General features: G+C 48.4%; 2 protein-coding genes across 7 annotated transcripts in view; both read right to left on the reverse strand.

The window, feature by feature from the left end:
• The window catches only part of TRIM33 (tripartite motif containing 33), a 38,299-nt gene extending 29,751 nt beyond the window's left edge, over positions 1-8,548 (reverse strand). The window contains exon 1 of one of the 5 annotated variants that reach the window (XM_075115986.1): positions 7,996-8,548. In XM_075115986.1, the coding sequence (XP_074972087.1) occupies positions 7,996-8,458 (463 nt within the window). In that variant the 5' untranslated portion in view covers positions 8,459-8,548. Of the gene's footprint in view, positions 1-1,080; positions 1,195-7,995 lie in introns of those variants that run through there. The other 4 variants (XM_075115984.1, XM_075115983.1, XM_075115982.1 and 1 more) reach the window with 4 other exon arrangements.
• A 566-nt stretch (positions 8,549-9,114) lies between these two features.
• Positions 9,115-13,363, reverse strand: BCAS2 (BCAS2 pre-mRNA processing factor). 2 transcript variants are annotated; one of them, XM_075115167.1, is made up of 7 exons: positions 13,194-13,363; positions 13,025-13,117; positions 12,827-12,897; positions 12,551-12,712; positions 11,422-11,472; positions 10,090-10,170; positions 9,115-9,561 (listed from the first exon to the last, which is right to left on the reverse strand). In XM_075115167.1, exons 1-7 carry the CDS (start codon positions 13,284-13,286, stop codon positions 9,432-9,434), a joined length of 681 nt encoding a protein of 226 aa, XP_074971268.1. In that variant the 5' UTR covers positions 13,287-13,363; the 3' UTR covers positions 9,115-9,431. The 2 variants fall into 2 exon arrangements, with proteins under 2 accessions (XP_074971268.1, XP_074971270.1); XM_075115169.1 differs by lacking the exon at positions 11,422-11,472 and having other exon boundaries at positions 13,194-13,352.
• Positions 13,364-13,697: the final 334 nt, after the last annotated feature.

Below are 13,697 nucleotides of genomic sequence, written 5' to 3' on the forward strand. Positions count from 1 at the left end.
GAATGTATCGGATAGCACACAGCAAGAACTATTGTTAAAAAACTATCTTTTTTTCTAAATCACAGTTTAATTAGTCACACTCATAGAAATTATGAAGGTCAGACTGGTTTATGATCTCCCCCCAGTCCTGATTGAAAATGTAGAAGGTCTCTATGGTAATAAAGATGGCTTCATATTATTTTGAAGCCATAAAATCGATACTCCAGAGGTTAACAGCAGCACTAAAGCAAAGAGTTGAGAATCAGAAAGTTTCTTTCAGACTTCGCATTTCAAATCCCATATAGCTCAGTTTCACCCAACCATAAAACAGAAATGCTTCTTCCCTGGCAAAAATATTAGAAGAAATAGCAAGCACTGACACCACACCACATGAAACTCTGCGCTGAGGGTCTAAAACGTTTTGAATGCCAGTTCCTTTCCAACTTACAGTACATTATAATCAAAATACTGTCATTAGCATTAACTATAGCAACAGTTATACTTCAGGTGCCAAAAAAAATGAAAGAAAGAAACACCCCACAAACTTCACCAGCAACCCACAGATGCTCCTGTGAGTATCAGTACTTTCATGAAGAAATCCAAAAATAAAAAGCCTTTGGACCTGAACAGCCATGGAAAACGATGAACTATTGTACAAGAGCTGCAGATAAACAACAGGAGTGGGCTTCCAAGCTTCCTACATTGCATTTAAGAGGACTGATATCACCAGTTTTTCTATCTGTTTATATCACAAGCCTCTCAATGGCGTACAAGACCTGCAACAACCATGAGCATAAACACTTACTACCTTCTTCCACAGCACGTGATACACACAGCTACATGTACCAAATATTCCCTTCCTTGCCCTTTCCAGTAGCCTGTGGTGAAATGAACTGCATCTTGTTCCCAATTAATTGTGCAGTTCAGATCAGATTCTACTTCTCCAGACATTACCCAGAACAGCAAAAAAATTTTCAATCATACATGTTTACTGTCCCCCATCTGCTGCTACATACAGCATATAACCTAAACCGAGTTTTGTTTCTCTCTTTTTGCCTTACCTAAGGCTGATTTAAGTGAGAAGCAGGAATAATTTCTTACCTGAAAATTTGGTTTGAGAGTCACCAATCCAGCAGGTAGGAAAAGCCTGCCTTGCACTGTCAACCCCACTCAAAGGGAGATAGGTTTCACTTGCCATCTTCTCACACCATGAGCCATTCCTCCCTACCAGAGTTTCCAAAGCCTGCAACAGAGGGAGAAAAGAAACTCCCAGATTCCTTGCGACACGCTCCTAAGGAGTCTCCTGACACGGTCAGAAAGAGCAATTCGCCTGAGACACTACTCTGAGCTGAAGAAAACCACGAAGGAGAACCGACAGCAGCGCGTCCCCGCGAGAGCGTCATCAGGGATGGATGGGTGAGAGCCGCAGCAGCAGCCAGCCCTGCGGAGCGGCCTGGGCCGCCCTGCACCCGGCGCTCCCGGGCACGCTGACGGGACTCGAGGCAGAGCCCACGGCGGGTGGAAGCAGGAACACGCTACGGCCCGAGGGCGGTCGCTGCCCGGGAAGAGCCGCCTCTGCCCTGCACGGGAGCCCGCGTCTCCGCAAACCAGGCTGCGAACCCAGGTAAAAGCCGTCCGACAAGAACATTCCGGTACAGCTCCAGCTCTCTTGGCAGCTCCGGCCGAGGTCACTGCCTACGCCTCCACCCAAGCGGGACACGGAGTACCTCAGGTGAAGAGCTTTGTCAGAGGAAAGAGAGAAGCAGCAGAAGTTTTTACTCCGCAACATGCGTTAGACCATGAGTTATACAACTGCTAGAAGTCACATCTTCCTTACATCGCACATTAGACTTCTTTGTCAAAGACTAAGAACACTAATGAGTGTAGCATCTATGTAATCCTTTTAACTGCTTATGATTCAGATAAAGCACGCTGAACTAGACCACAGACATCAAAGGATGACAGAAATAGCAAAACTGAAGTAAATTAAGCAGAAAAAGTAATTTTGTTTTCATAACAGAAAGACTGCTAAAAAATCTGCAACATGACCCAGCAGCCAATCACAATAGAACATTTCAAAGAACTTAAGATTTTGAATAGAAGATGCTTTTAATCTACCATTGCCAACTAACACCTAACGCTGCAACAAAACTATTTTTCTGAATTTTAACTCTGAACTCTGAGAATACCTTGCATATATTTATGTTTAAAATTTCCCAAGGGTAACAGCATTTCTCTGACAGCTATTTACATGCATCTCAAAACAAGCAATTCTTTCAACAGGTTAATGTAACTATGAAAGCCTTCATCCTGAACTAGTTTCAACAGGATATTTACTCAAAACCTGCTTAGAATTCATTTCTCCTGTCTGACAACTTAATCCCGACAACACTAAAATACTCTTCCAAGCATTAAAAATGCTTGAGAGCTAGATATGGAGGGGGAAAGGCTTGTTCTCTTTACTTCCAGTCTTGCAGGATCAAACCAGAGAAATTGTCTCCAGAGAAAGCTTGTCAAGTCTTCGGCTACTACACACACTCCAGCTTGATATTAAGGAATTCAGACTCCTGGCACTTTTAACATACATTGAAATCAACTGATCTGCCCCCAGTACACCTTTGTTAGGCAAGGCACATTGTGCTCAGTAAGACAGCATGTGTCCAACTCATACCTGCTACTTCTGCAAGATAAAAGAAAGAGGATAAAAGAACTGGAATTCTCTGAATCTTACTCTTTGCTCCCTACCCACACTTCTAGAAATTCCCTTCTGGAATCTCATCAGATATTTCAGAGACCATCTGTAGAAGAGCAAGGCTTCCTGAGCCAGTAAAGAATTAACCTGTTTCCTAATCAAACCCACGTACTACCATCCTCGATCTGGTTTTCTAGCTTTTGTTTGCAAACACTGGAGAGAAGCTGGCTGGGATTCTCCAGCACTGTAGCCCTGGGGTTAGAAAAAGGGGAATTGGGGAGGGAGGGAGAGGGAACACAGTTACAACTAGCCATGGAAACTTACCTACTCACTACAAACATTACACCAGCTAAAGCAAAATAGCTTTTATAAGAAACTTCCATACTAAATGATCCATACATTCACTTGTTGACTTCAAGTCCAAGCAGACTTCAGCCAACTTTAAATGAACACGTTACAGCCTAGCCAAGCACTTCTTAAACTTTACAGAGAACAAAAAGCAATAACGAAAAGTCACTGAAGTTCTAACTCCAAGAAAGCCTTTCGCAACAAAATAAAGGGTGTTGCTGAGGGTGAGGAGATCATCGATCTGAGTGGGGTGCACACAACATACGTGATCAAGGAATAAGATGCTACAAAAAGCACTTTGTACTTCACTGGCACCGTTCGCCGCTGGATCCCTTCCATCACTGAGCTAACGTAGGGAGTCTTCCCAGTAGTTCAAAATTATAACTTCAAAGTATCTCTCAAAGTTTACTCAGATATTGAACCCAAACACTTGCATCCCTAAATATCCCTACTTATATACTAAAACTCGTATTTTCGTAATATCCAACTCCTGTAACATAAGCTCTGGTCTGTAATACGAGAATATTTATCAGTCCTTCAGTTGCTTCATGACGTTCAAGAGTACTAAAACCCTGAAACATGAGTATAACAAAGTAACTTTGACCTCACTTTAATACCCTAAAATACAATGTTTAAAGTCCTTATGGACAAGAGTCTTAACAGGAGCCAACAGCACAGCCTTCAGGCAAAAAAGCCAACACATCCCAGGGTGCATTAGCAGGCACAGCCAGCGGGTCCAGGGCAGCGATCCTTTCTGGTCAGCACTCTGGGAGACCACACCGGGATACTGGGCCCGGTCCAGCACCGACTGCCAAACCAGGGCGAGCCCAGCGGTGGCGATGACCAGGGCTGGAACACCTGACACCGAGGAGAGGGGGGCAGCGCCAGGCTCTTCCCAAAGGTGCACGGCAAAAGGACAAGTATTAGCACATACAAGCCGCGGCAAGGCAAAACTTGCTTCAACACAGTATACATTTCACATATTTACAATGAGGATAGTCAAATACTGCACAGAGGTTCACAGAAGCTGTGAAGTTGCCATCCCAACAGACAGGCACCACACAACTGGGCAAGGCCCTAAGGAACCTCCTCTAACCAGGCCTGCGTTGAGCAAGAGGCCAGGCCAGACACACCTGCAGGTCCCTGCCAAGCTACGCGATGCTGGGCTCCTTCGTGAACCTTCATTTTAAAGAAACGGCTTTGATTTTTTGTTGATGCTTATGAGACTTCAATTAGCACTAGCCCAAAACTCTGCCACGTCATCCACCAACAAGCAAGTCATCAACCTTCTACAATCCTAATCACTGTTGAATGAACAGCATCATTTTAGACATCTGGTTTTAAACACATGTGCTTGTTTTGGGTTGAAATGCGTCAGGCAGGTTCCCGGCCCAAAAGTACTAGGTGAATATAGGAAAACTCAAAACCCTTTCAGATGTTTACATTGTTATAATTATGATAAAGCTTTACAGTTCAGGAAATATTTGCAAGCACTCATGCAATCTAACAACACGAACTTCCAGTTTACGCTCGCACCTGCCATGTATGCAATCCTCTAACAAATTAATCTCTGCCAGGTTTCATTTATTGGTTGAGAACACCAATAGTAGCTATTGCATGTGCGTAATATTTACTTCTCAGAAATATAAGGGTCCAAATATGTTTCTGCATAGCCATATACCAGAAGCCCTGTCCTAGTTTCAGTGATTAGATCTTGAAATAAACCCTCACAGGTCAAGTGAGTGACACAATCAGACTGAAATCAGATTATAAATAAATTTTTAAAAAATTAACCGCTTTCAAGGTCCACTCCTAAGTCGTTTCACTGAAACTAAGATGGCCTGCATTTACATAGCTTAAGCAATCTATTTGATGCAGGAGTTTTTTAGCTTTCTTGACTGAAAATACAGTAACTACTACAGAACTCAATTTAAGTGATGTGTCACATTCTCATAGACATCATACCATTTTTATAACCCCCTTCCAAAGCAAATTAAAAATAGTTACTGCATAAATTAAGGTGTGATTAATAATGGTTTCTAAAGACACAAACACCAGGTATGGGAGTTGAATTCAGTGTATCAGAATAATCTACAATAGTTTATATTATAGCACTCAGTAGTAAACTTATTGTTCCTCAAATTACACATATATGCACATTAACCAGTCGTGTATGTATCCCTTAGGCTCTCTGAAAGCACCTTGCAGCTCTTTTTTAGTTTTTCAGCCTGATGAAGATTGTGACATTCACAAGCAGCTGGGAGAGTCACACATTCTCCCTGTTGAGATAATCTTCTTAAGAGAGATTGTAAATATCTCGGTAAGGCAGTGAAACCTCAAAACAGCCTATCTTCCCAAGAGCAGAAGCAGCAGTGGGTGCATAAAAAGTTGTTCTGCAGTATCTGTAACTGTCTGAAATCTTAAACTTAGAAATAAACTTTTTTTCAGAATACTGTGATGCAAATACAAGAAAATGCTTTTTTGTAACTTGTTAAATCTGAAAGGAGGAGTCCAGCTGGACAGCTGAAACACCAGGCATTAAGAAATCTCCTGTCCACCAAATAAAATGCACTTTCCAATGACCTATTAAGTCATTAAACTGAACAGGAGATGTTGCTTTTTACATTAAATAAATGGACTAAAATTCATATTCTTTAAATACATTAAACCAAAAGCTTCTAATTATTCTCACCAATGTAAATACAACTTTCAGCAAAAAAAAAGGTTTCACCAGTGCAATAGGTACATACCTACCAGTCACTTCTTTATAATACAGCAAACCACAGCTTTAGATGATTGTTTTAAACTTTAGTCAGCATTTCTCAAACTTTTAGGAATTGAGACAATTATTCTCTCTTCATTAGCAGTGTCTCTCAAGGGAATGGCAACAGGGTAGAAGAGATGACGCTGATATAGACCACAAACTACTGCCTTCGAGCATCCTTACTGTCTTCTCTGAAAGCAGGAGCAGTGTGCTTTCATCAGGAAAGGGTACAGTCACTCAGAGAACAGCTCTGTAGGTACCTACCTCGCGCTCTACTCCTGGTAAGGGCCTTCCACAGTTACTACCCAATAAATAGACATATTTACTATTTTAAGTACTGACAACTCTTACAGAGCGAAGTCTGAAACTAACTGAGAAAGCAACCAGGAAAATATCAAAAGAAAAACCCAGTTCTTTTCCATAGCACTAGTAATTATCTTCTCTAGGTGTAGAGAACATTGAAAAATAGCAGGCAAATTTAAATGCCTATAAAACAGTATAGCACATAATGCAGCAGTGAGAACCTGCAGTTAAGTGTAAACTGCTTCAGGTACAGCTGAGTACACCAGTTCCCATTAACTCTTCCTTCATGAAAAACACCTGCTCGTGGTTAAGGAGACTAGAGAAGCAGAAGTGGAAGTAACACTTCATGACTACCAAAATCCACACCAACAGGGAAGGAACCTGCATGACTAAGCAATGTGGTACTTCTCTGTATGCTGGAAATGTCCATTTTCTACCTGATTTACTGGTAAGCATTTCATGTGCCATTCAACTGATTCCACTCACAACATGCAGAGAGCTGTCCACAAAACTGCACGTTCTGGTTGGTCAACATCGCCTTCTCAACTGACCTGCTGGGCTAAATCGTTTATTCATGCAGATTTATGTATCACTGCAGGTGGATCCTTCACACACACCTTACCACTATACTCGCCTGGAGCCTACCTGCACATCTTGCTCACATCACCTGAAAGTTTTTGATGCAGCAATCCAAACATGAATTCTTACTTCACCAAAGCACCAATCAAGCATTCTTAAGATGTGTATGACAAGAATTGATATTCCAGTTTATATTTACTTCAGAAGCTATGCTTTGTGTTGTTCCCACGCTTGTACCCTAACAGAGACAGCGGGATTCAGATAACCCTGCTAACAAGACAAACCCAGCTTTCCAAGTTCTGCCTCTTTCACTAGCACATGTAACGCAAAATGTAGACTCTGGAATTTAACTAGAAAGATCACAATACCAAGTGAGTGCTTTAGTTAATGTATTTATGAACTATATTTAATGCGTCATCTTTTTAAAACTGATAGACTTTCTAAGATCATGCCCTAGATGAACCACTTCTGAACAGTTTGGGAAAGAACCACTACTGAGCCAGGTTAATTCCTTCACTATGTAACACAGGACAGGCTTGAGTCCTTGCTAAAACCAGAAAGATGTCACCAAACAAGGTCTCTTTGACCACAGGGCCCAGTTAAGACCTGCAAAACCACTTACCAGGGCCCTAGTTTGGTCTGTAGACCACAGCATGTGAGTCATTCCATTAAAAGCTCCAGAAGCTTTTCAGTTCCACCCCTGAACATATAAAATAAAAAATAAAAATCAAGCTGTGACTTCAATAAACACACCTAGAAGGAGCAGTTTACACTTTTTCCACAGCACAGAAGTTACGTATGTGTAGAGTACACAGGCAGAGCAAGTGAACTGATACAAGGCGGCAGTGCTGTTTAAGTCGGTCCGCAGGAAACGTGCACCTGAAAGCAGGTGTACGACACACCGCTCACAATCGAGCACGTAATACTGTAACAACAGCGAATTAGATTTCACTTTGACAATTTTCTTTCACCCGAGCGCTATAGAAGCGAACAGTTGAGCACCTCCTCACAGACACACCTCCACAGTAGCACCTCTGAAAGCCAAAACAAAACACACAACACAATCTACACCGTCCTCCCAAGGCCTTCCGAGCTTCACCCGCCACTTGAAAGCGCGAAGCTGCTGGTGGGCGTTGCGAGCAGCCCCCGGAGGATCAGAGCAAGGGGAAGACCGGCGGTCACGGACGCGGCCTCTCCGGGCAGGGCTGCCGGACCGGGCCGAGAGAAGGCAGGGGTGCCGACGCAGGGAAGCCCGCGGCGGCGGCGCGCTCGGCGCCACAGCGAGCCCCGGCGCGGGCCGGCGCCGCCCGCCCCCCCCGGCCGCCCTCACCTTGCTGGATGTCGCCGTTGGCGCCGCCGGGGACGGGGACGCTGAGCTGCCGCTCGGGCTCGGGCAGGCAGCGCCGGCAGAAGGAGTGCAGGCAGGGCAGCAGCTTGGGCTCGGCCTCCCGCCGGCTCTGCAGGCTCTGCGCGCACACGGCGCAGGTGTCCAGCAGCGAGAAGGGCCCCGGCGCCGCAGGCGTCAGCGGCGGCACCGGGCTGGGGCCCGGACCCGGGACGACACCGGGCCCCGCCGCCGCCGCCTCGGCCTCGGCCTCCCCGAGACCGCGCTCCGCCGCCACCGCCACCGCCGCCGCGCCCGGGCTCTCCCGCTCCTCGGGCGGCGCGGCGACGGGCGCGGGCGGCGCGGCGCCGGGAGGGGACGCGGCCGCGGTCTCCAGGCCGCCGCCGCCGCCCGGCCCGGCCTCGGCAGCCCCCTCCCCGCCGCCGCCGCCTCCTTTGTTTTCCGCCATGTTTCCTCCTTTGAACCCGACTCCCCGCTCCGCGCACGCACGGCGTCACCACGCGCCGTGCGCGCGCCCCGGCACAGCGGCGGGGCCGCGGCGCGCGCAGGCGCCCTCGGCAGTGCCCTCCAGGCCGCGCGCGGGAGCGCGTGCTTCTGCGTCAGAGAGGCGGCCGGAAGGGCGGGCCGTGACGTAGCGCCGGCCGGGGTGGGGCGGGGCGGGGGCCTGTCACCGCACCGCGGGGTGAACCTCCATTGGCCGGCGTCGGCGGCTTCCCAACCAATCGCCAGCTGGGCAGTACGCCCCTGGGGGCGGAGCGTGCGGCAAGGAGCGGGCCCCGCCCCCCGCGAGCCTCGGGCCTCGGCACCGGGGAACGAGCGACCGGCCGCGGCGCGAACCCTCCGCACGGGCGGGAAGGTGGGGCCGGGGGAGCGACGAGGAGGGGAGGGGGCCGGGGGCCCTCGCCGCGCAACGTGTAGCACCCCCGCAGAACACACCCGCGCCCCCCCGCACGCCGCCGCAAAGCCGCCAGCTGCCGCCTCGTCCCGCACCGCGTCCGCGGTCACGCACATCAGCCACGCAGCGCTCGTTGCTGGGTCGATGTTGCAAAGCCTAGCTCGGTGACAGCGCGGGGGCTGTCCCGAACGCAAACCAAAAGCCGTACAGAGAGCAAAACGACGTTTATTAAGGGCATGGGGGTAATGCAAACACATGGAACAGGTTTTAAGGTCTTTTACTTCAAGTATATAAAAAGCAAAAAAATTCACCGTCTGTTTAATTGTGCCCGTAATACACTTGAGCAGGACATTTTGAGACTACCCTGCCTCCTCCTAGAATTTAAAACAAGGAAAAAGAAACAATTGAAATACCTCTTTATCACCTTACACAACTGCAGCTAGAGGCGTCTACAAACACAGAGCACCTCCAAGGGTGGTGGTTTTGGTGTTTTAACGTATGCTGCAGTAAGACAGTACAGATTAAGTCACTGGAAGTCTTGCTGGATATTCTCCTTGTTCGCTTCCCCATGCTGCTGTTTGATTTGTGAAATTTCATTTTCCAGCTGCACAATAGTTCGTTCAATCTCATAATTTTTGCTGACAAGAGACACCCATCTGGAAGGGAAAAGAAATAAAAAGGCTTTCAAGTGTCACTTAGCAGTCCTCTGTTTTAAAATAAAAGGCAATTACTGCTCCAAAGAAGCACAAAGGCACTGAATAAAGCGGTATTCTTCTCAGTACTTGATAAGCCTCAGTTGATACCAATTGTAATTTGAACAACAAAGCGACAAAAAGCAGTTTTTAACCCTGTTAAACCTTAACATACAAAATTTAATTTACTACACTCAAATCCACCAACTGCCAATGTTTAGATGAAGAGAAGCTTAAGAAACAATTCAGACAGGCAGCTTCAAGCAGCTGGAACGCCCTCCTCTTCACATCCGTTGCTTGTTGATTCCCTCAACCACAGCAACTACTACGTAGACCTGAATCACAAATCCTTTAAAACTCTGTGCAAAGCAATAGTGTTCATGCCACAGCGTCCCGCAATAGCACTGAAAGATCACTGATGCTCTGCGAGGAAGGATTTAAAGCAAAAGAGACACTTGTGCAAGATTTAACCGAAAAAATCCAGATACTCACGTAGATTCCATTTCTCGTAGCTTAGCCCCAGCTGTGAGCTGCATGTTCTTTCGTTGCCAGTTCAGATCTTGAATGTTTTTCCTGGGGAGAAAAGATTTATGTTTTTGGTTTGGGTTGGTTTTTTTTTGTCTCCTTTATTTAAAATTTGTAGTATCTGCTGCTGATTTTAAAAGACACCTAATCCCTAGAAGTACTACAAGCAAACAATTTTGTAGCCAGGACCAAACGACAACATTTGGATCGACAAACCCCAGTACACCGCTGCACACAGAACCCCAGGATACAGAAAAACAAACAAACAAAAAAAAACACCAAAAAACCCACAAAAACCAACAAAAACAACAACAAAGAACTTCCACTCTACTGTAAGCAAAACTTCAAACATTCAATCTTACTCCTGGACAAGCGCAGAATAGAGAAAATTTTTTGTTCTCTCAAAAAAAAAAAGGTCAGAAAAGCAAAGATGAATGGCTCATCACTTCCAAAATTCAGTAATCCAGTTAAGTACCCAAGAAGTGCAGAATACTTAAAATACTCTGGTCTCCAAGTAGTTCTTAGTTCACACTAACGGTGGCGTCCTGTTAGCCTCCTTGCTGTACATCCTGGTGTCCTTTTAACCTTCGCAACTTGAGTTCTGCTTCTTTCCCACACCTTCCCACACTGCTTCTGTCCAAGGCAATAATTCCAGCTAATCTAAACACCCAGGTACTGATAAAAAGATATGAATCACTGTGCAACTTGCCTTCTGCCCATGTCCCAGTATACAGTCCCATCTTCAGGCTGAAAATCACAGTAGTTCACCTAAATCTGAAAGCTGAAAAGCTCTACTTGCTAACTCCGTGGCACATGCTCCGAACAGTGATTTATGAAGGTGCATCACTTCAATATTCTACAACCTCCATCCCTGAGTAACCCACTTCTGTAAACTCATTAAAGCATCCACTTCAAAATGACAGGCCAAGCCTAATATCAGGGAACATGCCTGCACTGAGACCACTGCACACTAAATAGAAGTCTATCAGCAGCAAAAAGAAAACATGACTGCATTTCATTTCAGGGAGGATTCCACCATGAACCATTCTGTTCAAATCAGAGGTTCAGACAAAACCAAATAAAACCAAACAAAACAAGCCCAGAGTTTGAGTGGAATAAGCATTATGGATGTAACAACTTGGGGAGGGCAGGGTCAGACTACTTAGTTGCTATTATCACTGGGTCCTTTTTCCTATGACCATGGCAGCAGCATATCCAGAAGCCTTTGTATAACTGGGGAGGGGGGAGAGGGGTTCACTTTCCTTCCAACTTCAGTATGAAAACGTCAGAATGACTCACCTCAACTTCTGAAGCTCTTTCTGGGCTTGTTCTATCATATGGACCAGATGTCTAATAGCAGAATGCAAGAAAAGCATTAGGAAAACATACAATTGCTAGATCAGACCCATTTAACCAGATATTTAACTCTGCAGAGTTAAAGATGCAGCAAGCCACTACAACGCAAACACCAGACAACTTGCTCTCAGTGCAGTCTGTGCTCTTCGCTCCTGAAGGGAATGACCCAAGGCCAAAACACTACAACTGTAACATAAGCAGTTTTAAGACATAAACCTTCAGTGATCACTATGGTCAGCCCTTGCCATCAGGCAGTATCATAAAATCACACCCATTTGCTGATCAAGTTCTACCTTCAAGCTTGTTACTGTCTGCTTGTGCTACTCTGACTAGAATGCTAGTGTACCATCTCCCTACCCTACCACCCATCTTCTAATTTTAATTCTAAAGTTACCTATAACTAGTTTTTATTGTTTCCCTTGTATAACATTGTCAGAGCACAAACAGGTCTTTCCACTTCCTGACATAAGTGCAAGCTAATAGATCCTCTACCTGCCTCCCTTCTCCTAAGCTAAGCAACCCTTTGCCTTCTCCCAAGGGTAAGTTTCACATTCCTTTTGTCTACACCTTTACCTAAGGCTAAGCTGACCCTTCTCAAAAGCCAATATTAACATTCTCTGCCTGAAACAGCCCTGGTGCTTCCTGCAGCCGTGCTGCCTACTTTTTTTGGCTTTTGCAACAGCTTTATTACTAATGGCTCTGGACTGAGCAAGATCAGTAGTAACTCATCTTTATTTCCACTACTGAACGGTCATTTCACAGGCTGTCATTAGCCTCTTTAGTTATCTTCAGTTAAAGCCCGTTATCATCAACTGCTACCCAAACTATAACTCACAAAATTCAAGATCAGGATGTATTGAAATACAGACTGTTTCTTGGCCACAGAGGCAGCTCCTTCTCTTTCAGATCAGTCTCCTTTCCTTCTACAGACAGCTCTCAAAGGGGCTCAGTTATTCCAGGATAGGGTCTACAGATCCCCACTGGACTTACACAGGAACACACGAGACGAGAAACACACAAAAGTTGAAGTCAGAGCTTCAGCTGGGTTCAGCGAAGCAGATGGAGGCCTTACTCGTTGTACACCTTCCAGGCGTTACAGCCGTGCTGCGACATCAGCTCCAGGTTCTCGATGCGGACCGCCTGGTGCTCCAGCTGCGCCATGGAGTTGTTCACGCACTCCTGCCACGCCGTGATATCGTTCTTCTGCCCGGAGGACGGCGCCGGCAGCTCGTACCTAGGGCACAGGCCCGCCCGCCTCAGGAGAGGGCCCGGCCCGGCGGGCGGCGCCCCCCCGCCGGCGCCCCGGGGCCGCCGCGGCCAGCGGCGGGGGCAGCTCGGCTCGCCTCACCTCTTCATGCTGAGCAGCTCCAGGGGCTGCCGCGCCGCCAGGCGCTCGAACTCGTTCCGCATGATCTCGGTCTGTAGGGAAGGCAGCGGTGAGGCGGCGGGGGCCGGGGCCGGGGCCGGCCGGGGGTGAGCGGGGACCCGGCCTGGGGCTTGGGGGCCGGGGGTGAATGGGGGGGGGGGGGGGCCCGGCCGGCCTCACCTCGAAGGCGCTGTAGTCGTGCGCCGGCAGGTAACTGAGGTAGTTCTTCGTCGGCCGGTAGCGCCGCGTCTCCTCCTCCACCAGCGCGGCGGCCTAGCGCACACGGGCGTCAGGCGGGAAGGCCGCCCGCCGCCCCGGCCCGCCCCGCCGCGCCCCGGTCCGCACTCACCGCCTCCCGGACGCCCGGCGCCTCGTAGCCCTGGTCGAAGTAGGGCAGCGCGTCCACCACCACGTCGCCAGCCACCAGCCCCGGGCCCGCCATGGCGCCCGGCGCCGCCTCCCGCCACACGCCGGCCTCTGCCCCTGCCCCCCGCGAGGCGGCGCTGCCGCAAAGCGCCTGCGCACCAACCCCTCCGCCCCCCGCGGCCGACGGCGCTCGCAGCAGACGGGGCGACGTTGCCCGGCTCCGCCCCCACCCCAGCTCCACCCCCACCCCAGCTCCACCCCCACCCCGCACCCCTGCCGCACCCCCCTCCCCGGCTCCGCCCCCACCCCGGCTCCACCCCCCCACCCTCCTCCCCTGCTCCACCCCCGCACCCCCCTCCCCGGCTCGTCCCCGCACCCCCACCGCACCCCGCTCCCAGCTCCGCCCCACACTGTACTCCGCTCCTCCTCTGGCCCGCCCCCTCCCCGCCCCTGGCCCCGCCCCCGGCGCAGGAAGGGAGAGACGGGA

Source organism: Phalacrocorax aristotelis, chromosome 21 (genome assembly GCF_949628215.1).
Source record: "Phalacrocorax aristotelis chromosome 21, bGulAri2.1, whole genome shotgun sequence".
Taxonomy (NCBI): domain Eukaryota; kingdom Metazoa; phylum Chordata; class Aves; order Suliformes; family Phalacrocoracidae; genus Phalacrocorax; species Phalacrocorax aristotelis.

Bases quoted from the DNA above. Each gene is read 5' to 3' on its own strand.
- BCAS2 (XM_075115167.1), bottom strand. From the start codon at position 13,286: ATGGCGGGCCCGGGGCTGGTGGCTGGCGACGTGGTGGTGGACGCGCTG. The intron at 12,713-12,826 runs GTGAGGCGAGCC...CCTGTGCCCTAG, and splicing joins GAGCTGCTCAGCATGAAGAG to GTACGAGCTGCCGGCGCCGT. The intron at 10,171-11,421 runs GTGAGTCATTCT...TTTTCTCCCCAG, and splicing joins AAAGAGCTTCAGAAGTTGAG to GAAAAACATTCAAGATCTGA.